The following is a 24717-nucleotide window of genomic DNA, read 5'->3' as shown; positions in this document are numbered from 1 at the left end:
TATATAGTTTTCGGGCCCGGTTTTTACTGACTGACCCACTTTCATCATGTGTTACCAGGCTGAGCTCTCTGTGTTCAACGCTATAATGCTTCAATGTTAACAAGAACAGAATTGTATGACTTTCTATGCTCTTTGAATGTTACCTTTAAATATTGAACGAGTGGATAGGAATATCAATTAAACGACACAGTAGACAATTAAAGACATTTAATATGTTACATTCACACATAAACCACGTACATGAAGCTAGCTCGGTACATTATGTGCAATTAAACATTTAATTTGTATCTACACCGAGAATAAATACAAATTTGAAACTCTTGACTTTGGATTGTTAGCTGTTTTAGAAGGGGTAACCTAAGTCACCATTGTAAGATTATTACATTATGTACACTATACATATATCTTCTACATTCCATTTACAAACCAAACTATACCGCTTTGGCTTTGGCTCTATCCTACTGTGTTGTTCTTTCTATCCGTGAGCTTTTCGTTATAACTTTTACACTTTCTATAAGCAAACTCTTATTACCATCACATGTTTGATTCCGTGCTGTATATTTCTACAGTGCTTAATATTTTATATCACATTTCAAGGACGTCTTCGTTAGACGTCAGACGATATAGTACTGTATATTGTTTTATTAAGCCAATACGAATATCTATTAGAACAGTGATTAGTATTTTCATCTTGTCGAATTACGTGGTAATTCGCTACATTGTGACACCTCAACATTGAAATCCGAATCAATATTGTTACAAAAACATGGAATAATTATGATAATTTTGCTCGCTAAATCTAGTTAGATCACATAGCAGATCGTCATCTCATCAAAATCCTATTCCGCCTAGAACTCAACTACACAAAGTTGTATAAGATTATGTAAAACTATCAGATTTCGTTTAGAAAAATTCCGATATGCTGTAAATTATCGCAAAAAAATAAATGCCTCTGCTACAAACAAATTACTAAATTGTAATTTATTACAAAACACATAGATAGAGTACGAACAAAGAAAACAGTTAAAAAAGAAAAATCTCTGATCACATCTAGCTCCAGTCACAACCAATCAATAACAATACAAAATTAATAAATTAATAAAATCATCTAGTACAAATCTAATCTATTTAGTATAATAAATTAAATACTTTCACTCGCTATAAATACTTTTTAAACTCTAAGTAAACAGTCTTTATTTGTCGAAACACACATAAACATTTGAAATATATAACAGCCTAGTATTGCACGTCTTAAACTATTGGATCATTGAGGAACTGTAGAGGGTGCCTGGGTGTCTGAAGAGGCTGTTGGGGGCTGTGACGTCACTGTCGACCCCTCGGGTACCTCCACCTCTGTGGCGGGGGGCTCCACCCACTCCGTGGCGTCGTCCTCACCCTCAGGTGACAGACGCTTCCACTTCCAGTCTCCCTCCAGCGGCACTTCGGAGCGGAAGTCAAAGTTGTACTGAAAACAGTTCAACAAGTATATAAGCTTTAGACATACATTGGCTAAACCACTTCCACGTCAAACCCAAACCCGTTGTAATCCCTGAACTTCTTGATCAACAGCAATAGCAAGGGCTCAGTGTCTGTAGTCATTGACTAACTGTAAGGAGCCCAAGATATTACATTTCGATGAGGTCAAGTTAGCTGTAATGTACAATTAATTTATGCCTGCCTTATTTATCAGACTATTTGGCCTAAAAAAATTAAAGAAACGGTCATCTTGATACTGTTTTTGAACTGTAAAATGGTTTTTAGATGAAACTTAAGGATACCTTTTTGTTTTCATCCCAATATGCAAAAATCTATCACACTTAATTAAATTGTTTATTCCTAACATTACGTAAAAAATGAAAGACACACAAAACAGGCAAAGTGTTGTGAAGCATCAATGGCACAGATGGATTAGTCAAATGGAGCCCTATTTTGTCATCACGAAAAATTCCCACCTATTCCATTCTCATCCATCTATGATCAATGTATTTACCTTATTGCAGGCTTCGTCCAGTTTGCGGTTGATCTCCTCAGTGATCTTGTTGAACATGTTGTCCATCATGCCGTCGGGTTCATCCTCGGGGAACAGCCGACGACACACGGAGGGCTTGGGGGCGGCACCCTTCATGTCAGCCTGGGGGTCCATCCTGCCTCCGACCTTGCGGGGGGCTTGCCTACAACAAGCACCACAGTGTAGAGGGAGGCAATTATAGGTACATTTGCTCTTAATGGAGAAATGATACATCATATTTTAAGTACGGTGTAAGACATGGAATGGGAAATACATAACTTAAAGCGAAAGTCGACACGTACAACTGTGTGAGAAAGGGCATTTCCGGACATGCAAGAATATGTCAAATGAGAATGGAATACGACTAGACGTGTAAACCTCCGCCGGTCTAAAAAAGGAAGATTTTGCATTCATCCCTTTATGGATAAAAACAACTACTCATAATGCTAATTCAGTGTTTCAAACATCGTTGAAGGCTTAATACCGAAGCGAATGCATGTAAGAGAAGAGCTGGTGCCAAATGACAAGTTGCTAGTCGCGGGATGAAGTGGGTTAGGAATGCGGCAGTGACCGTGGCAGGCAGATGCAGTTGTGCAACAGCCAAGTGCATTCTGTATGCAGCTCCTGCATGGTCACTTCCTCGACCGCCAAAGCGCATTGCCGCATGTGCTGGGCATATGCCATACGGCGGCCACCTGGCATACGTATTCTACGAGTTCGCTACGTAAATCTCAACACGTAAAATGCTTATAACCTAATGGTTTACAGTGATTTTCAAATAAAATTTCAATTGAAACCGATCCATATAAACATTGTTGGTTAGACGTTAAAAGAAATTGTAGATGTATTTTTGGAATCCACATAAAAGCAACCAACTATACGAATAGGTGCACATTTTGATCAACTGACTCCGAACTGGACTCCCTCAACACAGATTATAAACGCTCATGGGGCACCACGTACTACAACGACCAACTGGACAACACTTTGGAAGAAGTGATGAGTGATTAACCGAAAGCAATGTTATATAGTATGAAAACAATAACCTTCATAATTTGTTTTAGAATGTAAAAAAAATGAATATTGTAAGGAATATTGGCGCTTACAATCTTAGATGTTTAAAAATAATTTTAAAAATATAGTATTAAATAAAAAAGCCGAATTTGAACAAATTATTTATAAAAAAAACTAACTACAACAGTTCAATTGGTCTCCTTAATAATGACATAAAAACTTGTGTTAATTGTGTTTTTCCATATTTTAATCGCACAACGCTTTGATAAACAAAATACAAATTAGAAATTTTCACATTTAAGGGAGAAAATTCAAGAAAAGATTATTTTTGAATAACTCCAAAACCCCACAACCTACGATACATCTAATACATATACATCCCAATCGTGTTGGATTGCGAACTCATTCTGGTTTATCAGGTCCTTACATTCATACAAAATATCACCAAAATCGGACCAAAATTACTCGGAGTTATCGTACTCACGCACATACACACACACTAACCGTGCCAACTACAGTAATATCTTATACCCTAGAAGGGAAATTTGCTAAAATCAGAAGCATCTTTACTAACTTGGCCTACTTGAGAATCGCGATCCGAAAGCAGCAGGACGTGGGAAGTGATCGCCCGGAAGACGACACCTCATCCACGGATGTGGCGAGGCATCTTCCTCCCTTTAACAGTTAAAAACACGGGTCTCCGGTGGCCGCTGCGGTCAAGGGACCGGACCAAGACCGTCCACCGTGAAACCACCTCCGTCCCTCACACGCAAGTAGACATTTAAACTCCAGGTCCTGTTTAAAGGGACACAGAGGCATCGCTGATGGTTCAAATTTGTGTTGTCATGCAGATGACTCTGCCTCTTAATAGTGGCATGAAATTGTGTAAACAATTTAAAGTTGTTGAATGCAGATGTCTGTCTTATGGATATGTTTATGTTAAGTGCGAGGCAGTTACCGTCGATCCCGGACACAATTTGTGTTTCACAAGAATACCTTGTAAAATATATTCCTGACATATATTCACTACGTTTTTAAATACAACATCACATACTGGGAATCTTCCTTTTCTGAGTATATACTAGTTTCAAATGAATAAGGAGTTTAAAAAGAAACATTCTCTAAACTCAACAATTAAATTGTAGCAGGTAATCGTTTGTACAACTACCTAAAACACCACTACTTAAAAATGCGAATAGAATCACAACAGTACACATTGAAGGCTGGACGATAAGGTTTTTTTGTAAAACTTTCTAACACCGTGTACCAACAGCTGAACAGCCAGAAAATAATTACATTTGATTCCATCGCTGACGTTTGGGAAGCAGTTAAGTTGATTAATGTTATTCAAATGTTCTTGAAATGTGACATAATTAAAGATCTCTGAGGCAGAGCTTCTAAATGTTATTCCGCCCAATGCGAGTGGTTGGTGCTGGTGACGTGGGGACAGTTTGCCCATTTCGAATTTGACAAGGAACGAGATAATTCTAGACGCCAACGCCTCCAGACGGGACACCTACTGGGACTTTGTCTGTGGCAATCCAATAGCAGACCCAAACTTTTGACGAATTTTGACAAGCCAAAGTGCTTTTCATGCGTGCTTTGCATGGCACATGGGATTATGTATTTAATTTAAAAATTGCATGAATAAAATTGTTTGAATTGAATTGAATTGAAAGTGGCGTATTGCATTTAGATCCATTCATCATTCTAAAGTTTCCATCAGTTCAATCAGATAGTTATCTTTCAATTGTCTAAATATGACATTACCATCGATACTTGCTGCTTATTTATTCATATATCTCTTCGATACATTTTAAATCTATCATTTTGTTGTCAAAAACCAAGATAATACATCATAAGTATAATGATTTTGGTGTTATACTATTATAATTATACCATTCCAAGGGTTTCATGCTGTGGCAAGATACGTGATTTCTGCATTTCATCCCCCCTGAACGACCACTCTTTGTAAAAATAAGCAATAGCCCAGTGAAATGTAAAATATACATTGCGACTAAAGATAAGGTATATTTCATAATTAGTGACATTGTAACCGATCAGATTGAAGACATGTACACGGTACTGTACCAGCAACATTACACTAATTTCGATCCAAGAATATTTTATGAAACTTAAATTGGAACCTCCCTACAGGTATTGCAGGATGATGTAATGAGCTGCTCGAAAAAATATTTACGACGGTAAAAAAACTCATTTTACTCTTTAGAATCTGTGTTTTGTGTGTGTACTGTTCTGAGATAAACATAAACACGTGCTAAGTGACTCACTCTGACTCAATAGCTTACCACATGTGTCCTCGATGACTCCATGCAAGGCCTGACTGCAATTGTAGGAAAAACTACAACAAAACTCGTTGCGTTTACAAACAACTTACTACAATAGTTATGTACAATATGTTTTTGAACGTATGGCCAAGAAAGCAGTCAAGAAGTAGTCATTTACCCTGTGAAGAAGATTTACTAGTACTGTACGTAGTCTTAAAGAGACTATAGGGATGATGAATAGTGACTGTTGAGGAATACTGTACAAGAAAGAAATTAATTTCACAATGCATGTTCTTTTCAGAAATAAGCAAGAAATGTATCCGATTAAACGCCAGAAAACGCATTGTTGTAAACTTTTAAGTATATCCAAATGCGCAGTTCTGAATCGCAAAGAGGCCAAACAGTGCTAAAGAAAAGGAGGAACCAAATTGGAGAAACAACTGACAGTACGAGGAGGAGCTCGCCAAAGTCATATTCAACGGTTATGAGTAATTATATTCGAGAAACTCTACAAGAAGGCGGGAAATATAAATACAATTCCGCTATCTGCTGAAAAAAAGCAATCCTCGTGATTTACATAGAAAAGAATGGAATGAAATGGAGGCACTCTCTCAGTTATCAATTAAAAGTATGACAAATCGTTATACCAACAATAAGGGTTAAGGAGCAACAATGAAAGGTTATCGTGCTAGGAATGACATGTCTTTCTCTAAGAGGGTAATCCCGCAAACATTTCTGTGCTGAGTGTGACCAAGAATTTTTGATAGAAAGATTTATGTATTGCTGAATGAGGCAACACTAGATGCGGTTATTTCTGGCAAAGTAAATAAACATTAGAAATATAACGCTTTGAGACGTAAAAGATAATCTAGTACACCATTGCATCTAGTATTCCGAACCCAATGCTATATTTGTGGCGTAGTAGCCACAAATATAGCCTTTGTTTACATGTTTACAGATTTTGATCTGTTTGTAGAAAAAGATTCAATTTTATAAATAATTAACAAAGGGAGTCAGATAAAAATGATCGGTGCAATGCAAAGAACAATGGTGCAGCTACAATGCATCGAGTCGGCCTTGTATGGTAGAGGGAACCGCCATGCTGTATACAGATTACATGAGTCAGTGTTTGGGTGTCGGCAGCTATCAACATAAACAATCACAAGTGGAAAAACACCGTGGAAACGATCCGTAAACGTACAACCTTTCACTTCCTTAGCTAATCTGAAAACTCCGTCAGACTGGATAATTATGGATTTTATGACTTCGTTACTTGGGAAAAACGAAAACATTCTTCTGCACCAATCTCACGCTTAAATTGCTCGAATCGCTCATCAGTTGGAGTAATGTTCCATATCCAGTAGCATTTATACAGCACCTATAAAACGAACTGTGAGATGCAATTTGAAATATTTACCTCGTCGTTATCTTCTAGAATATGGTGTAGTTTCAACGTAAAATACTTGGTTGACGATAAAATCTGAACACTGTCTTGTGCAATTTAATTTTAAGAATCTCGAAATTAAGGATATATTTACTAATTGGCACTGAGGAAGGGTGAATGTCTATAGCTCATACCAGTTATTTTTTTTGCTTATGAAATCGTGTTAACGTAATAGTCTTAAATATTTTTCAAAAGAATCTGAGGAGTTCACGCTGTTTCTTTGTCATTAAGTTGACAATGAACTTGTCGTAAAAGTAATTCAGTTATAACATGAGTTTTCCTACTTTGGCAATGATCGAGGAGACATTGTTGTCTAATAATGTAAAAATGAATATAATAATTATTTTTGACAAATTTCCCTATGACCGAAAAGTCTTCTTGGTAGTAGTACTTACAGGTCCAATGTTCAATTAGTTTTAGGGTATTTAATAAAGAGTATTTATCTCCAGAAATCGAAACTCGCAAAATGATAGTTGCAAATTATGGAGTTCCAACGTAGTATTGCAATCATACAACACACATAGGCTTCAATAACAGCATAAAGGACATGGGTGCTTTATCAATTTTTTGGTCTAACTTTCCGGTTTTACTGATTACTCCAAACCAACAAGTGATTAGTTATGTTAGTAAACTTCCGCTTGAGATTTATTAAATCAATCACGACTAAAAATATACGTATGACCCATCAATTGATAATTGATAATAATTGAACAAGTTTGCTGAGAAGAAAGAGCTGAGCTTATTCCTCATATACTTGCGGTTAGTTACATGAATTGAAATTGATTTGATTTTAGTGAGGTACAGTAGCAGTTTTACTTTTTGGATACCGGTACTGAATCTGCATTTAGAGCAGCCGGGTTTGTTGAAATTGTTCTATGTATAAGGATACTGTAAGATTTCAACTTTTTGCCAAAATGTACTAGGTACATATTTAGACACAAAAATTGAGTATCCAACAATTGTTATTGTTACAAGATATTGTTTAAACCACGTTTCTGCTCAAATATGTTGGCAAATAGAACTAAGACTTTAATGATCTGATGTTCATGAGACGTTCAGCAACAGAGGAGGAGAGTTCATTTCACTCCGAGTGGAGCTATTCCGAGAGATCCGTATTTAGAAGCAGACGAGAGACAGACTCGGATCACTTCCTTGCTAGACAACTGCAACTACAGTTTCATCTAATCTTCTTTTGAAACCCAATACCATTGCTTCAGCTTTCAACCAAGAACAACTAACACCTGGTGCTGCGCTCTCGAACTGTTTGTGTGATGGAACTGTTTCCTTGCTATACAAGTTACAACTATAAGTTTAGCATTCAAAAACAATTTTCATTTTCATCTCGGTATATTAATTATCTTATCTTACTAATTTTATAAATGTGAAAGATTGTGTGTTTGTTTGTTTGTTTGAAGTTCAATCACGCATTAACTACTGGACGGGTTGGGCTAAAATGTTGCAAGATGATAGCTCACATTCCCGATTAACATATAGACATATTCTTATCTCAAAAATCCTTAAATAACAGTCAAATTAATAGTTCCACCCCGTTACTGACTTAATGGGAAATCGTTGGAGGTAAGCTCCTCAGGTTCTTTGAGATGTATTGAAGTCATTACTGTGGTAAAACCATTGCCTAATGCTAAATATTCATTATTTTTAACATCCATTCTTCGTCGGTGCCAATCCTTCATAAGTAAGTCCTTCAATAAGTCCTTCCGTCAATAAGTCCTTCATTTTAAGAGGTCTGAAATCAGTTTTGCAATCATACCAACCATTCCGAGGAGGTAAATTAGTTTTCTTTCCAAGAATCAGCCGCATAGTACCAAAGGCAATTAGAATGGTAGTGACTGGAGACTGTAATAGTCGTTCAACCAATCAGAGCTCAGTTGAGGCTGTCACAGTGTCACGAACACAATTGTCACCACTTGATGTCACCTCTATCTCAGATAAGCCAATGACACCGGCCTAGAGTTGATATCAGAGAACACGGTGGACTACCTCGCTATCAAGAATGCTAGTGACTGGAGACTGTAGTGGCGTTCGACCAATCAGAGCTCAGTTGAGGCTGTCACAGTGTCACGAACACAATTGTCACCACTTGATGTCACCTCTATCTCAGATAAGCCAATGACACCGGCCTAGAGTTGATATCAGAGAACACGGTGGACTACCTCGCTATCAAGAATGCTAGTGACTGGAGACTGTAGTGGCGTTCGACCAATCAGAGCTCAGTTGAGGCTGTCACAGTGTCACGAACACAATTGTCACCACTTGATGTCACCTCTATCTCAGATAAGCCAATGACACCGGCCTAGAGTTGATATCAGAGAACACGGTGGACTACCTCGCTATCAAGAATGCTAGTGACTGGAGACTGTAGTGGCGTTCAACCAATCAGAGCTCAGTTGAGGCTGTCACAGTGCCACGAACACAATTGTCACCACTTGATGTCACCTCTATCTCAGATAAGCCAATGACACCGGCCTAGAGTTGATATCAGAGAACACGGTGGACTACCTCACTATCAAGAATGCTAGTGACTGGAGACTGTAATAGTCGTTCAACCAATCAGAGCTCAGTTGAGGCTGTCACAGTGTCACGAACACAATTGTCACCACTTGATGTCACCTCTATCTCAGATAAGCCAATGACACCGGCCTAGAGTTGATATCAGAGAACACGGTGGACTACCTCGCTATCAAGAATGCTAGTGACTGGAGACTGTAGTGGCGTTCAACCAATCAGAGCTCAGTTGAGGCTGTCACAGTGTCACGAACACAATTGTCATCACTTGATGTCACCTCTATCTCAGATCAGCCTCTGACACCGACCTAGAGTTGATATCAGAGAAAACTGTGGACTACCTCGCTATCAAGAATGCTAGTGACTGGAGACTGTAGTGGTCGTTCAACCAATCAGAGCTCAGTTGAGGCTGTCACAGTGTCACGAACACAATTGTCATCACTTTATGTCACCTCCATCTCAGATCAGCCACTGACACCGGTCTAGAGTTGATATCAGAGAACACGGTGGAATAGCCCCCCCCCCCATTCAAGAAAGTGTCTCATCAGAGTGTTAAAGAACTATCTTCTAGTTCTATGACGACGTTCATGTAAATCATCTATCCTTGGCTATCAATTAAAAAGTAGAAAGTAGTTCCAATAATTCAAAAAACGTTCCCTATTTCTTGAGTTTTTACATGCTAAAACGTTCTGCACCTTTTATCTCTTTCTCATTCGAAAACTATGAATAAGTGTTAACAAGTGTTACTATAATCTTAAATTATAGCGGTACACGTATAGTTAATTTAGGTTTCATTTCCTGTAAATTACCGAAATAGTTACAAGAGTTTTCCCATCAGCCATAGTTGCGTGTTGCTGATGGTAATGAGATACCGTATCGTCGTGTGGGAAGATCAAGCACAGGTGCCTGCCTATGTAACCGACCTGGCTAGTTGTGGTGGCCGCGCCTGGTGTCAACTTTCTGCTCTCTACCTCTTCTGCTACACTCTCACACTCCCACATACATCCACATACACCCACATAGGCCTACAAACTATTATCGGGTCACCTATACATTGTTAGCACATATAGTTCTCTGATAGTTGGGAGGTTTGTCCACTTTCTGCTCCCTACCTTCTGCTACACGCTCACACTCCCACATACATCCACATACACTAGACATAAACCCACATACGCCTACAAACTATCGATGGTCAAGTACTTATTTATGCAAACCAATCAACAGTCAATCAGGTACTATTTGGAGTTGTTAATCAAATGTTGTGTGAATCTCTGGATATTACAACAAACATTCAAGCAAACCTACGATCAAAGCATGCTAGTCATCAGCATAAAAACTTCAGGCCATTCTAGTTTCGTCGATAAGAATCGCAATGATCATGCATGAATCTCTCAGCCTAGGGTGGCATTATGAGCTAGGGGAGAGTTTTCAACCCTCTGTACGTCTGTAACCAGGATGCGTCATCACACTAGGGTGGGAGTATTGATTAAAGGGGCACGCGCTCCCTTGTTTGTGTCTACGGGTCTGCGAGGCGACCTGCGACTGCTGAACAAGTGCTCAGAAACAAGGGATACGTACTATAGAGCATTAAAATTCGAGTGAGAGTCATATTTTAACAGCTAAAAACAAAATTCTTTCGTTGAGCAAAAGCAATAACATGTTAAAGTGTTAATCATTAATTTATTTTTAAAATCAGATTATACTAATATGGTGCTTACACTCCAGGGTAAGTATTTTAAGGCGAAGGATAGTGAACGATGGATGTTAAAATGAATTATATGAAAACTTGTTAACTGACTAAAGTCATCTGGTTGTATAACCAGGAGCCCAATACAAAATAATTTATGAATAAAAATACTTTTAAAAAAATGCCACGTTTTTAAACGCACTAAAAAGTAGAAAACAATTTATAAATATGTGGAGAAAATAAATACTTGTAAGATTTAAAACGAGCTAATTTATGATTATCTTAACCTATTAAATTATTATTATCTATTGCATGCGCCCCACGTTTTTTCATTTTAAAACTTACAAGTATTTATTCTCTCCACATAAAAAAAAAAATATTTTCTACTTTTTAGTGTGTTTAAAAACTTGGCATTTTTAAAAAGTATTTTATTTATAAATTATTATCTACTTTTTTATCTTTAATGAGTAAATATGTTAAATCTATTTTATATGGCCTGTTAATACATAGCCAAAACCTTATTATCTGTAATCAGACGTTTTATCTTTACTTTGAAATGCTTGTTTTATAATTAGAGCTCTTCGAACTGTCAAATTTAAGTATTTACAGCTGACTTCAATTGATATATTTACATTCTTCCAAAATTTAAACATGGAAAATTTGGAAGTTGGTTAGTTAGCCCAAGGGTAATTTGAAAATAAAATGATACAGTATTGCATTGTCATCCATTTGTGAGCTATGTTTCAAGTTTCAAGTCTCTAGCTGATCGGGAAGCGTTTGAAATTGATTGCAAAATTTGTACCGGACAAGAAAGCGAGCTAATAAACACTTTTTGAAAAATATAGTGACATTTTAGGACCGAGCCGACAACCTTCATTTTGCCCACATATTTCAATGTAAAGAATTGTATGTTCGGATTATTGTATGATCTGTCTAGTTATCCATGGGTAGTTTTTACAGTCAACTCAGATCAGGTAATATCTAACTAATCATGGAAACTAGTGGTCGTCCAATGGTCGAAAACTCTACCAAAAATATGTAATGTACAGATTTCTCTATTTTCACCCCACGCTGAAAATAAAACATGTGATTGGAATTTCTTCCATTTGTTTTGATTTTCTGTTTATATTTTGTCACCAGCATGGCAAACACATAAGACCCATGTATTTTTTTTTTAATTTCCAATTAATTTTGTGCTTATTTAAGAGCCTATTTTAATTTATAAAGGGATTGTGCACACCTACAGAAAAATATATTTCAAACAGTACCGGTATGCATAGATTTTTCCTACGATGCACACGAGTTGAGAAAATAGGTTTTAAAGAAACATGCTTGCCTATTAATCTATAATATTAAAACGAAACAGTGTTTTTTTATTTCACGATTCTGAATCAACCACTCGACGGATTTTCATAATTTTTGTGTTGAAAGAAAGATAATGTTAAAGAAAGATAATGGTTGTTGTTGAGAACTAGGGAATGTCGAAGCCATAAATTTAGTTTATGGTCCCAGATTTTTAGAAATTAAGTTTTAATTTTTAAAAAGTCTAGCAGCCGACGCTAAGATTCTAAACTAGCTTTTGGCATAAAATGATTTGCTTAACATAACAGCTGTAAACATTCAGCTTTTGTGTCACAAATTCAGCATTTGGATAAAAATGTAAAGACATACTTACGGTTGACTTATTTATAATACTATGTGTAATGCAAATCATTGATACGTTCAATTCTTCTGTATGAGGATGACAGATTAATTAAATTATACATAATAAAATACTAGGATGTTCAAATTATTTTTTTAAAGCAATCTTTGTAATCTTCGATTTGTTTTAGAGTAATATAATTTGTTTTAACTAACAGCTGGTTAAATATAAACTATGGAACTATGAGGTTATTTTATTTACTCTTATTTTGTCATTGATTATAGGAAATAAGTAAGATTAGTAGAGATAATTAGACCACAGTTTAAAATAGTTTAGACCAAAATTAATTAAACCACAGTACAAATCGAGGCTCTGTACACGAGTCTTAATAAAAAAGGATGAATGCAAATTATTTTACTATTCCACTTTTCGAGGAAAGAATAGAAAAATAACAATGTTTACATGTTTTAATTCTTCATGGTCGCTTTTTGTTTACAATAATGTTTGTCTGCTTTAACTTTGTTTGGATTTGGCCCGGAAATATTGATGTCATAAAAAGAAGATCAAGAATAATCAGGAATCACGATTTTAAATTACCACCACAACCTCAGCCGAGTTTTATACAAAGATTGAACACAACGTCAACATTGACTGTGAATTTTATTGGATATTATCGTTTTATTTTAGGTCGTTTCTATTCAGACCTACTGGGAATTGTGTATAGTAGTTGTATTGTGGTGATAATAATTATGGAAGAGGCAGGTATGCTATGGAAGGTGGTATCGTTGACTACGTCTATACACTTCTCAATTGACTATTACTCTCACTACTGTAGGCTACTTATAATCAGTGTGCGTCTGTGCGAATCGGCTGCAAATCTCACTTCAACGCTTTTCACATAGCAAAAATTGCAGAATTGCTGTTTTATTGTAAAATTATCGGATCTAAAATGCATATCGTATAGACCTATGATGGAATAAAAACATATTTGGTCACACAGCATTTGTTTACAAGATGATTTTTCAAATTAAAACTGCAAGAAACTTTGTCTTTATGTGTAAACTAGCTGATCTGAAATTGTACACGGTTTTAACTGACTACTGAATTCCCGTACGTAGGACGGGCTAACACCTCGTATATAGATAAATCATTGATCCATATTTTATTTATTTACTCATACCCTACAATGTTTTATAGATATCTCTACTTCAAAATGTCACTAAACATAAAATCCAACGATAGTACCACTATAAAAATACAAGTAATGTTATAGGATAAACTAAAGCTATATTTTTGCTTCGTTTATGCCATTGATGTATAGTATCGATGGTTTATACATTAGTCTGTAAAATGTTAATACTCACGGTTTGTTATTTAGAGAAATTTCAATACGACCCCTATCTTAAATTGTCAGATATTTCAATAAAGTGCTGTACAGTATTTGGTCAAGATACGTATATGCCCAAACCACGTCCTCACGTCCATTGAGTACAAAAACTGTTTGGTGCCAAAACGTGCACCTTCCACTGACCACGTAGGTAAACTAAATAACCTAACCTAACCTAATTACTAATAGCAAGAGTTTCCCGCGCTTTGGCCGCCATTTTGTTGACCACGTGACCTGTATTGACCAATCACTCGATTTACACTGTGGTGGGGAATCTACGCCAATGCTGTGAATATATTTGTGGTTAGAATCAATCTATACTCAATTATTACTAATAATTGCGTATACATTCGGTATTACAGTATTGTTTTCGTCCATGATGTAATTTAGGGAAATTGTAATTACCTTTCCTGCGGTCACATTGCAAATATTATGTCTAATAACCTACACGGTGATAAGACAACTTGAGATTGCACAATCGATTACAGATTTTCACATTAAAAAATTAAAAAATCTTATCTCTCCAATGTTTTGGTTGTGCCAAGAATTGTTGTTGTTAGATAAGGTTATCGACTGTGTTTGTGTGACTTCTTGCTGGCATCCTTGCCTTCTACTGTATAAACAAATCTTGAGATAGTAAACTCAAAAAAGCTGCATTTTCAATATCAGGGAAGTTACATTAAAGTCTAACAGTCAAAATTCAGAGTTATCAATGAAAATTGATTTTCCTTAAAATGATACAAAACAAATCGATTACTGTATACTTTATACAGTATTTTATGAAACGTAAAACATAAAAATAAATCCAACTAGAATTGAAACAATAATAATACCTTACTAGAGTTGTCATCCAAAAGCATTATTTTAAGGTGAACATGCATAAATTCAATACCTATGTCTATATATCTATGAGAACTTCAAACTTTCATTACAATTTACACATCATAACAGCATATTGACTTCTTCCCGTTGTACTTAAACCAGCAATAACACAAATGATCATAATGTTAATGTTTCAATTCTCTTTACAGAAAGCATTAAGTCAACGCAATGGGCAATAACATCGTTTATTGGCTTTTAGAAAGATAACATTTAAAGCCTCAGACATTAAGTGCTTGAGAACTACAGAATTACTAATGGCTTGTAGTGTAGTCGAGTGGTATTTAATATTTTTAAAGTACAAAAAGCATTCCATACAAACCTATTTTAGGAACACATCCCAGTATTAAACAGCAATCTACTAAACCCTTTGATGTGTTTTATCCAGTTGTAAAAAATAAGTCATTATAAATTAAATTGGATTAGGCCTAAATGCGTAGTGCATATACAAATGCAATGATAAAAACCATTGTTGTCAGAAACGTCCGACCTTCATCGTGCGGCAGAAAGATAAAAACGCGTTAAATGGCATTAATTAACATATGTCTGAAAAGACGTTTAAAACGAATATAGTAAACAATACTATTAGTACAAAGTTATATTGTAGTAGGCCTATTCAACTTGGGATAATTTTGTTTACTTAAAACTTATAACAACTGTTTGGTAATGCGTCAATAATTTCAGGCATTGTAATTGAAATGGATTAATAAGGTGATTTTAGCATTATTGTATTCCACAAATTTTTAATTGCTAACTTAAATAATAGGCTACCTTAAAACAAACTATCATAATTAAGTGAACGTGAAAATTATATAGGCACAGTAAATTTTAAAATGAGTCAACGATTAGGATTAAATTCTTCATTTTGTAATTAACACGTCGCCTTCATCAGTAGTTGTTTTTACACTTGCATTGACCTTTATTTAAAATCAATATTTCACTTAGAAAATAGTAAGGTAGCGGCAATACTAATAAACTGTTGTACATACCTGTGGTACGTATCCACAGCTATGACATGCGCCTGTTGTATACAGCTGCAGTCTCCGTGTACGTCACAGTATACACGCACGACAGACAGACAGACAGACAGACAGACGGACGTGTCAACGCCGCGACTGTCCGCCACTGACTGACGCCGCCATGCCGATGCCGCCCCCCGCCACGCCGCCCCCCCCGCCCGCGGCCAACACCCCCGCCCCCGGCAACCTACAGGGATGCACCGTTGTACTGTATTGATATTATCTTAATTAAGTTATTGCATCGACTGTTGGATTCCTTATCTACAGGGTGTCCCAAACCACCTTCTATAGCTCCATATGAAAGCAAATAGAAACCTAGTTGCATCTGAAACCCCCTATTTTGACCCCCAAGGAATTCATAAAAATTATTTTCAAACCCAAAAAAGTCGCCAAAAGGGCAAATATTTAAGGGTTGGAATGGTTGTTGGGAATTTTCAGATGTAAATGGGTGTCGTGCTATGTTCAAGATCTTTTGAGTCCTGAGTATTTTAGTGGCAAAAGATTTAAATTATTTCCATCCCTGTTTACAGGGTGTTCAAAAACGTACAACAAATAGACCTTTGAACTACTTTTCACTGCAGTAAGGTGAAATTTCGTGGGCTGTTGAAATGTCGATAACATTTTAATTGCTAAATGAGCTTTCAAAAAAACTCTGGTTTCAACCCTTTTCCTAACTTTTTACTTATGTAACGCATTTTGAACTTTTTGAGTTTTCAAAAGCTGCTATCTCAAAAATGTCAAATGACAATATGGGTTTCATCACATACCACATTGTAGTCCTTAAAATTAGCTACAATTTTGCATTTAATGGTTTCTGGTATCTTTATTGTTTAAAGAGCTATAGCGAAATTAGTGTATTTTAATGGTTTATTAAATGGTAGGCTATTCAAAGTGTTTGCTGTTGTATATGTACACTTCACTAAAACTTATAAAGGTAAATTAGCCTAATATTTTTGACAACAACTTGAGTAACGGAGTTGTTGTGTTTTTCTACAACACTGATTTCATTTAACTATGGAGAATATCACAAAACTAAGCTGTACTCAATTCAATTTTACTTCTAAAATCAATTCTGTCAAAATCAAAATCTATAACTATGTTTCTTTACTAAATGGTTCGCGTGTAAATTAATGTAAATACTATGAACTATGAAAAAAGTAAAAATAAAAACTGTTATGTATTCTATGTTGTTGATTTCTTATTTACATTGATGATATTATTTGTGTCCTGATGACCAATAATTATGGGGTTGGCTTTCTACCAAAATGTAATACAGGTTTTCCAATATTTTTATTTTTGCTTACTGTGATGTTTACATAATGAGCTGCAGGTAATGACTCATGACAAAAGATCAGTAGTTAGGGAAAACATATCTATTTTATTATTATTAAAACGTTTTTATTAGCTCGCTTTCTTGTCCGGTACAAATTTTGCAATCAATTTTATACTAACTTCCCGATGAGCTACAGACTTGAAACTTGAAACATAGCTCACAAATGGAAGACAATGCAATATTATATCATTTAATTTTCATATTTCCCTTGGGCTACGCCCCACGGGCTTGTTTTTATTAACTCGCTTTCATGAAAATTTTGATACTTCCCGATTAGCTAGAGACTTGAAACTTGAAACATAGCTGACAAATGGATAACAATGCAATATTATAACATTTAATTTTCATATTTCCCTCGGGCTACGCCCCATAGGCTTGTTTTTGTTAGCTCACTTTCCTACAAATTTTGATATCAATTTTAAACGAAGTTCCCGATGAGCTAGAGACTTAAAATTTGAAACTTAGCTCACAAGTGGATGACAATGCAATATTATAGCATTTAATTTTCATATTTCCCTTGGGCTACGCCCCACTGGCTTCCAAATTTTTCATATTTACATTTTGAAAGAATGTAAATATATCAATTAATTAAAGTCAGTTGTAAATACTTAAATTTGACGGTTAAAAAAGCAGAGGTTAAGAGGTACAGGTTCTGCTCCCAAGAGATTCTTTATACAAACAAACATTTCAAAATAAAGATAAACAATCTGATTGCAGATATAAAGGTGTTTGTTAATAATGTCATTTGTTATTTATTTAGTATTCTATAAAGTAAACAATAAATTAAATAGATTGATATATTTATAGTTAGTAGGTAGGCCATGCATTCAATCTAATACATAATTATATGAAAAGAAACTCAAATAAACCTTAGATTTCCTACATGCCTCAGTCCTAATCTGATATAGATGCATGAAATAGATTTAACATCCACACACATTAAAAACTAAAAAGTAGAAACTGATTTATAAATAAAAAACTTTTTTAAAACAAAACGTTTTTAAATGTACTAAAAAGTAGAAAATAATTTATAAATATGTGGAGAGTATAAATACTTGTAAGATTTAAAACGAAAAACGTGGGGTGATAATAATACATTAGTTCAATAGGTGAAGGTAATTGTAAATTATCTATTGCATGCACCCCACGTTTTTCGTTTGAATCTTACAAGTATTTATACTCTCCACATATTTATAAATTATTTTCTACTTTTTAGTACATTTAAAAACTTTTTGTTTTAAAAAAGTTTTTTATTTATAAATTATGTGAAATCAATATAAATTGTGTTTTGCTCTACTACAGTACCTACTTTATGTTGTGCGATTCTTTTTTGCCTATTAACTGAACATATGTTTTTCCTCAGCGTCCTCGGTGTCCTCTCCGTTGCAAAGCACGCGTACAACAGCTACATCTAAATTTACCGGCTATAGAAAATTTAATATTTACAAATACTAAGTGAAATGAGTCGTTATGATGTCTAAATAAAAATATACTTATCATTGTTTTTTCTCTTCATGAGGTGGTATTCGTTTGTGTATACGATTATAAAAATGTATTCGTTTTCTGTACTATTATCAATGTCTACACTGATTGAAAAAATCAAGTATTGGTATTAAAAAAAAAGTAAAGCATTGATTTATATTGGAAGTAACAAATTCGGAGTACCTATATGTGCGATTTGAGAAATTCTTAATTTTAAGGGAAATACTCTCACAAATTTGTTAACACAGTAAATCTGCCCTATTACGTATAACGTGTGACGAGTGACATTCCGACCACTTACGCTTCAGCGACAGCAAAAAAAGTTGTATAAAGTCCTAATCCTTGTCACAGTTTTACTTTCTATTCTGTATGATAGAACCTGTCTATAACCTGGAACTCAGTCTACCTGGGGCATAGGACTACATGTTTTATGACCTGGGGTCTGTCCAATGGTTTAAGGCCCGGGCCAGACTCTGCTAGACGAAGTGTCAAGAGACAGGTTCCATTATTCAGACTATAGTTCTGGATCTTGCACTTAGCACCTGTAGATTGGAGTCAGAGCCGTAATGCTCATGGTCCGTGTACGACGGTAATGATCTTGTTAGCGACGAGAGACCTTGGACTCCCAATTAGCTCAACCACCTCCACTAAACAACAATTAATGCTCACCCATCAACCCATCTAGTCTGTTACATCAACTTGTTTACTATAGGTGTTGCGGGGTTACCGCAAATTGGGAGTTTAACAAAAACAGTTAAGTGTGATTCGAGTCAAAAGATTAGGCGATAAAAGTTAAATAAGATATTAAAAAGTGCTATACAAGTGAATTGTACTGTATAAGTATTAAATTTCACTTCAGTTATAAAACTCGTTGTTTATCAACGACAAAACCGGCAACGAGGTTTTAGATAATTAATTGCACTGCCCAATGGAAACAACACCAAAAAAAAAGCATAACAGCCGGTTCCTTTACGCAATTGAATTTTAACCAGCTGTTGTTTTATCAATAGCTGCAAAATAATCGATTCCTTATTCCCGGCCTCGTAACGAATATGAAAATCTTTGTATTATATTTTCCCAACACATGGCTTTTCATAGAGGTACATCTGCGGCCTGGAGACGGTTGTTTCCACGGCGTAAAGTTTTGCCTATGCGACTAAGAAACGTAATATATTGTTAAATACATAGCGGATTTACAGATGAAGAGGGTCTCAGAACACCAAACTACCTAAATATCCCATTCGTGATTGGCTGTATTCGAACTCCAAGACTGAAGGTCTGCTCTCTAATCCCGCTTGGTCCCAGTTTAACTGTGGTACAGAATGTCATAGGCACTGCTTACAGCTTGTCTTGTGTATTGCAGGAATAAATTTTAGAAAAAACCCATATAGGCCTATTTGATCTTTTTCTGTGCATTGGGTCCACATTCATTACTCCCATCCCCTTCATGTACATGAAATTTTAACCATTGATTGACTAGTATATAGGCTATTATATTCAATGGCTGAACACAGTGACGAAATTTTAAAATTCTTTATGAGAGGCCTGTTGTGGTATAGTGTGATATGGTATTGCATGATATGGTGTGCCATGTCAAGGTGTAGTGAGGAATGGTGAGGTATGGTGTGGTATGGTAATGTATAGTGTGCCATGATAATGCATGGTGTGGTACCGTATGGTATTGTTTGGTGTGCCATGGCAATGTATGGTCTGCCATCGTAAGGTATGGTATGCCATAGTAAGGTATGGTGTGCCATGGTAAGGTATGGTACACAGTACAATAGAGTACGACGACCCTGACGTGATTGCAGGAACTACGCTCCACGGTGCGCGTCCTTCCTGTACAGAGTTAGCGGCCCTCCCTCCCCATGGTTAATTAGACAATGGCTAGAAATAAAGTTCCCTAAAAATAACAAGCCGATTTCGGTAAGGCTAGCCAAAAATGCTGATAGTGTGACGTTAATTCCGGTGAAGCAATCGTAGGCCAATTACAGAAACTAAATTTTGAAGGACCATATACGATAGGTCTAGGCAATTATTTCCCAAAAAAGGTTTTGGTTCAGAAAACTGAAAAGTAAAACAAAGTATAGGCCTACGAAAAGGATTAGCAAGGAACGATGAAGATAATGTTGAAAATGCGAAGAAAAATGTCCATAATTGGTGATTGGTTTTATTAGCTTTCAGTGGCCACGGATGGCAAAATGTAGAACCGCTATGAAACAATTGATTCATATTGTAATAAACAGCAATATGTCAAATATCCCCATAATTACTTACACAATTGGTAATAATACACAATAATGTTAGCCTACTTTGAATTACAGTTAATAATTGCACGCATTTGAACAATCTCTTTACACTTCTCAGTGGTATATTCGTCATGTTAAATTGTAATCACTTTAAGCCTTAATTATATTACGTGATAGGTGATATCTACATTATTGTTTTCGTCCATAGAAACCGTAGACAGTACGTACATATAATTCAAATTCACACTGCACAGCTGATGTTATGAAAGCTGTAAAATTTCATAAACGAACAAACAGCTTGAATTCACGATGTTGCTAAATAGCCTACAAACTTTACCAAAATCTAAATCTCTTACGACAAAAATGAAAGTTGACTTACATTGCTTCAGGAACCTGCGACAGAAGGAATTCACGAGTGATTAGACGAAGTCTACTGTAGACTTGAAGCGGTGATACAGCTTCTTGGACTACGTAACGTACCATGATAGAAAAACACTAATACTTACGTTACTGAATTTGAAAATTACAAACTTACAACAGTCCTCGGAATCGTGTTGACTCGAAGTGACTTGTCAACGCAAAGAAAACAACCTATTGTTGTGTTCACATCTGTTCGTGTTTGGCCAGGTTTGCAAAGACGTTTAAAATATAAATTATGGTAAGTCAAAGACGTTGAACGTAGACAGACTAATGTTAGATAGTGATATTGTAACGAGTAACATTGATTTAACGAACTTTAGTATATATTAATGATACAATTGATTACAAAACGTATTTTCATAGTATAGTTAAATTTAATATATAATACAATAATAGCTGTGACAACCAAATGTTTACCTTAAATTTTATTTTGGAAACAGTTGAATTTGTTGATGTATTCTCTGTATTTGTAAGTTATGTAAGTTATTTAACTAACTATTGCTACCATATAGAACAATATTAGTTAATTAGTGTTTATTCTCAACGTGTATAAAGAAATCCTAAAGCTCGCAGGTAAAATTAACCGTAGAATAAGAAAGAGGAATGTTGTTAACAAAAATTCATTCAAGCGTGTTTTGACATGAAACACTAACCCTAAACAAGCTTTTAATTTTACAATAGAATGAGATTTTGATAGGCCCACGCCAAATTAGGCTAACAATAATTATGTTTTCTTCCATTTGTATTGATTGTTGGTCTTGTTTTGAAAAAAAAAGGTACCCAAACTACCTCGGAATACCACCTTTCTTTAAAGTAAGTGTATTTTATTACCTAATTATTATTAAATATTATATTTTTTACTTTAACCTGCTTTAGTGTTTATTACATGAAGTTCAATAAAACCATAAAATCACTGGCTTCAGTGCATAATAGAAAAAAAAAACTAAATTGGAGTGTTTATTTTCTCAGCACTATAAGTTGTTGATTTGTGGTTTAATGATAGTTAAGGTATTGCTTATTGCATAGCTAGAGAGGTAGGTTCTATTTTTTATCAAAGAAGCTACGGATAACTGATGGGCACATGAGATTTCGTAGTTTAAAATTTGTTGTCCTTTCAGGTTGAAATTATTGAAAAACTGGCGTATGAGCACGCGATAGTATATTTCATCACTCATGACTGTTCAAACCGAGCATGAGGTTCACTATGAAAATGAAGAGAATTAAATAGACACATTTGCTTGTGATATGAACTACATTTTTCGTTACATTGCACAATTATTTAGGCATACAGAGTTAGAAAACGAAAATACGTTTTATGTATAGATAACCTCTCCAAATTACTTCCAGTTTGTTTTCAATGTTGCAATGCAGTCGGTTTTTTATCACAATTTTATCTACAATCTATTCAGATTTTTGAACATTCAGCAAATACAATAAATGCTTAGAAGAATGCTACAGGGGCAATATAGTGGAAGAATATTAGGAAAATCGACCTAACAAATTCGGACTCAGTGGAAACTTTGCACAGTTGTTTAGTAAGCCTAAATAAATAAAATATCAAAAGTCCCCATAAATCTCGGCTGTGCTTCAGCCGCCATCTTGGAAAATGGAGGCCAATTTTCACTTTTTTGACAATATTTCACAAACTATTGGTATTAGAGAATTTTTGTAAATACAAAAGTTAAAGAACGTCTAAAAATACATCTTTTTTATATTAAAAGGTTTGCTCTATCTCTAACATTAAGATAAATAATAGAAGTTAGTATTCTATTTAAAATTCCCATGTTATTCTTACGGGGGAAAATAAAATTGTTGCAGGTTGCTTATTTATGGATATATTTGGATAAAACTTGGCAAATTTATTTATTTTATACTAAGCTATTAATATTTAACATAAATACACACTTTAGTGCCCTCCCTATTGCAGTAAACCTAGTACTCGTTTAATTTAAAGTTGTTTATACCGGGAATATATATTACATTTTTAGGATAAATTTTTCCTGTAAATCCAGTCAGGTAAATGGATATTCATTTGTAAATCGTATTAACAATATTTTTTTGTTATTAGTATTATGATTTAAAGCTCACTAACTATCTTGTCACTACTATGTAACTACTCAAAACTTACATGGTTATTACTCCCGGTATAATTATTTTGTCGGTAAATATTAGGAAATTCAACCTTAAAATCCGGATTAAATTTAAATTTTGCACAGTTAAGCACAGTAAGTCTAGTTGATGAAAATGGCAAAAGTCCCCACAAATTCCGGCTGTGCTCAGTCGCATTTAGTCAGGGTTTTAAGGTTGAATTTCCTAATATTCACCGACAAAATAATTATACCGGGAGTAATAAGTAGGCTTACCATGTAAGTAGTTACATAGTAGTGAGTGGACCTTAAACTTTAATACTAATAAGGGAAAACTATTGTTAATCTGCCAAAAAATAAATTTCCGTTTGCCTGACTGGATCGTTACTAAACTACTTCCTAAAAATGTAAGAATAATCCCTATTTAAATACGGTAACTTTAAATTTAACGAGTACTAACTAGGTTCAATGCTATGGGGAGAGTAATAAAGCGTGTATTCATGTTAAATATTAATAGCTTGGTATAAAATAAATAAATTTGCCAAGTTTGATCCAAATATATACATAAATAAGCAAACTGCAACAATTGTATTTTCCTCCATAAGAATAACATGGGAATTTTAAATTGAATACTATTTTTATTATTTATCTCAATAACCGTTAGAGATAGAGCAATCCTTGTAATATAAAAAATATGTATTTTTAGACGTTCTTTAACTTTTGTATTTACAGAAATTCTCTAATACCAATAGTTTGTGAAATAATGTCAAAAAAGTGAAAATTGGCCGCCATTTTGCAAGATGGCGGCTGAAGCACAGCCGGGATTTATAGGGACTTTTGATATTTTATTTATATAGGCTTACTAAACAACTGTGCAAAGTTTCCACTTAGTCCGAATTTGTTAGGTCGAATGACAGTTTTATCCCTAAAATTCCTGGACTAATAAGCTCTAACCGATTAAAACAATCGATACATACTTTCGATACATTGCATACAATCGAAGCTCACAGCTGAGTTAACAAAGGCTGATTTTTACTCTTTAGGGACTAAGACAATCTTTGTACTCACTAGGGAGAAAAAAACTACTTCATTCAGACCCACAGCGCATGTATTGAAAACGGTTGTTTTTGCTGCAGGCGAAAACGGTATTTTGCACCAGCAAAATGCCGTTATAGCTCAATTATTTGAACTTACTTCTCTGCTATGCTAGTTGCACATGGTGAGAAGACTGCGGTAGTATATAATAGTCTAA

At 35.1% G+C, this 24717-nt stretch overlaps 1 protein-coding gene across 1 annotated transcript; it reads right to left on the bottom strand.

Moving 5' to 3' along the window:
* Positions 1 to 192: 192 nt before the first annotated feature.
* On the bottom strand, positions 193 to 21521 carry LOC128988045 (uncharacterized). Its single transcript, XM_054409228.1, has 3 exons — positions 21338 to 21521; positions 1991 to 2171; positions 193 to 1465 (listed from the first exon to the last, which is right to left on the bottom strand). The coding sequence occupies exons 1-3, from the start codon at positions 21439 to 21441 to the stop codon at positions 1265 to 1267; spliced, it is 486 nt and encodes a 161-aa protein (XP_054265203.1). The 5' UTR covers positions 21442 to 21521; the 3' UTR covers positions 193 to 1264.
* Between the last annotated feature and the right edge of the window lie 3196 nt (positions 21522 to 24717).

The sequence above is a fragment of the Macrosteles quadrilineatus genome, unplaced genomic scaffold (genome assembly GCF_028750875.1).
Source record: "Macrosteles quadrilineatus isolate MER2022 unplaced genomic scaffold, UCM_ALF_1.0 Scaffold_2__2_contigs__length_208266976, whole genome shotgun sequence".
Classification (NCBI taxonomy): Eukaryota; Metazoa; Arthropoda; class Insecta; order Hemiptera; family Cicadellidae; genus Macrosteles; species Macrosteles quadrilineatus.
Note: the sequence above shows the minus strand (reverse complement) of the source record. Positions and strands in the feature narration are given on the sequence as shown.

Excerpts from the sequence above, each read along its gene's own strand:
- LOC128988045 (XM_054409228.1), bottom strand. The coding sequence starts at position 21,441 with ATGGTACGTTACGTAGTCCAAGAAGCTGTATCACCGCTTCAAGTCTAC. Across the intron at positions 2,172-21,337 it reads TCGCAGGTTCCTGAAGCAAT|GCAAGCCCCCCGCAAGGTCG; the intron begins GTAAGTCAACTT and ends TGCTTGTTGTAG. Across the intron at positions 1,466-1,990 it reads TGGACGAAGCCTGCAATAAG|TACAACTTTGACTTCCGCTC; the intron begins GTAAATACATTG and ends AACTGTTTTCAG.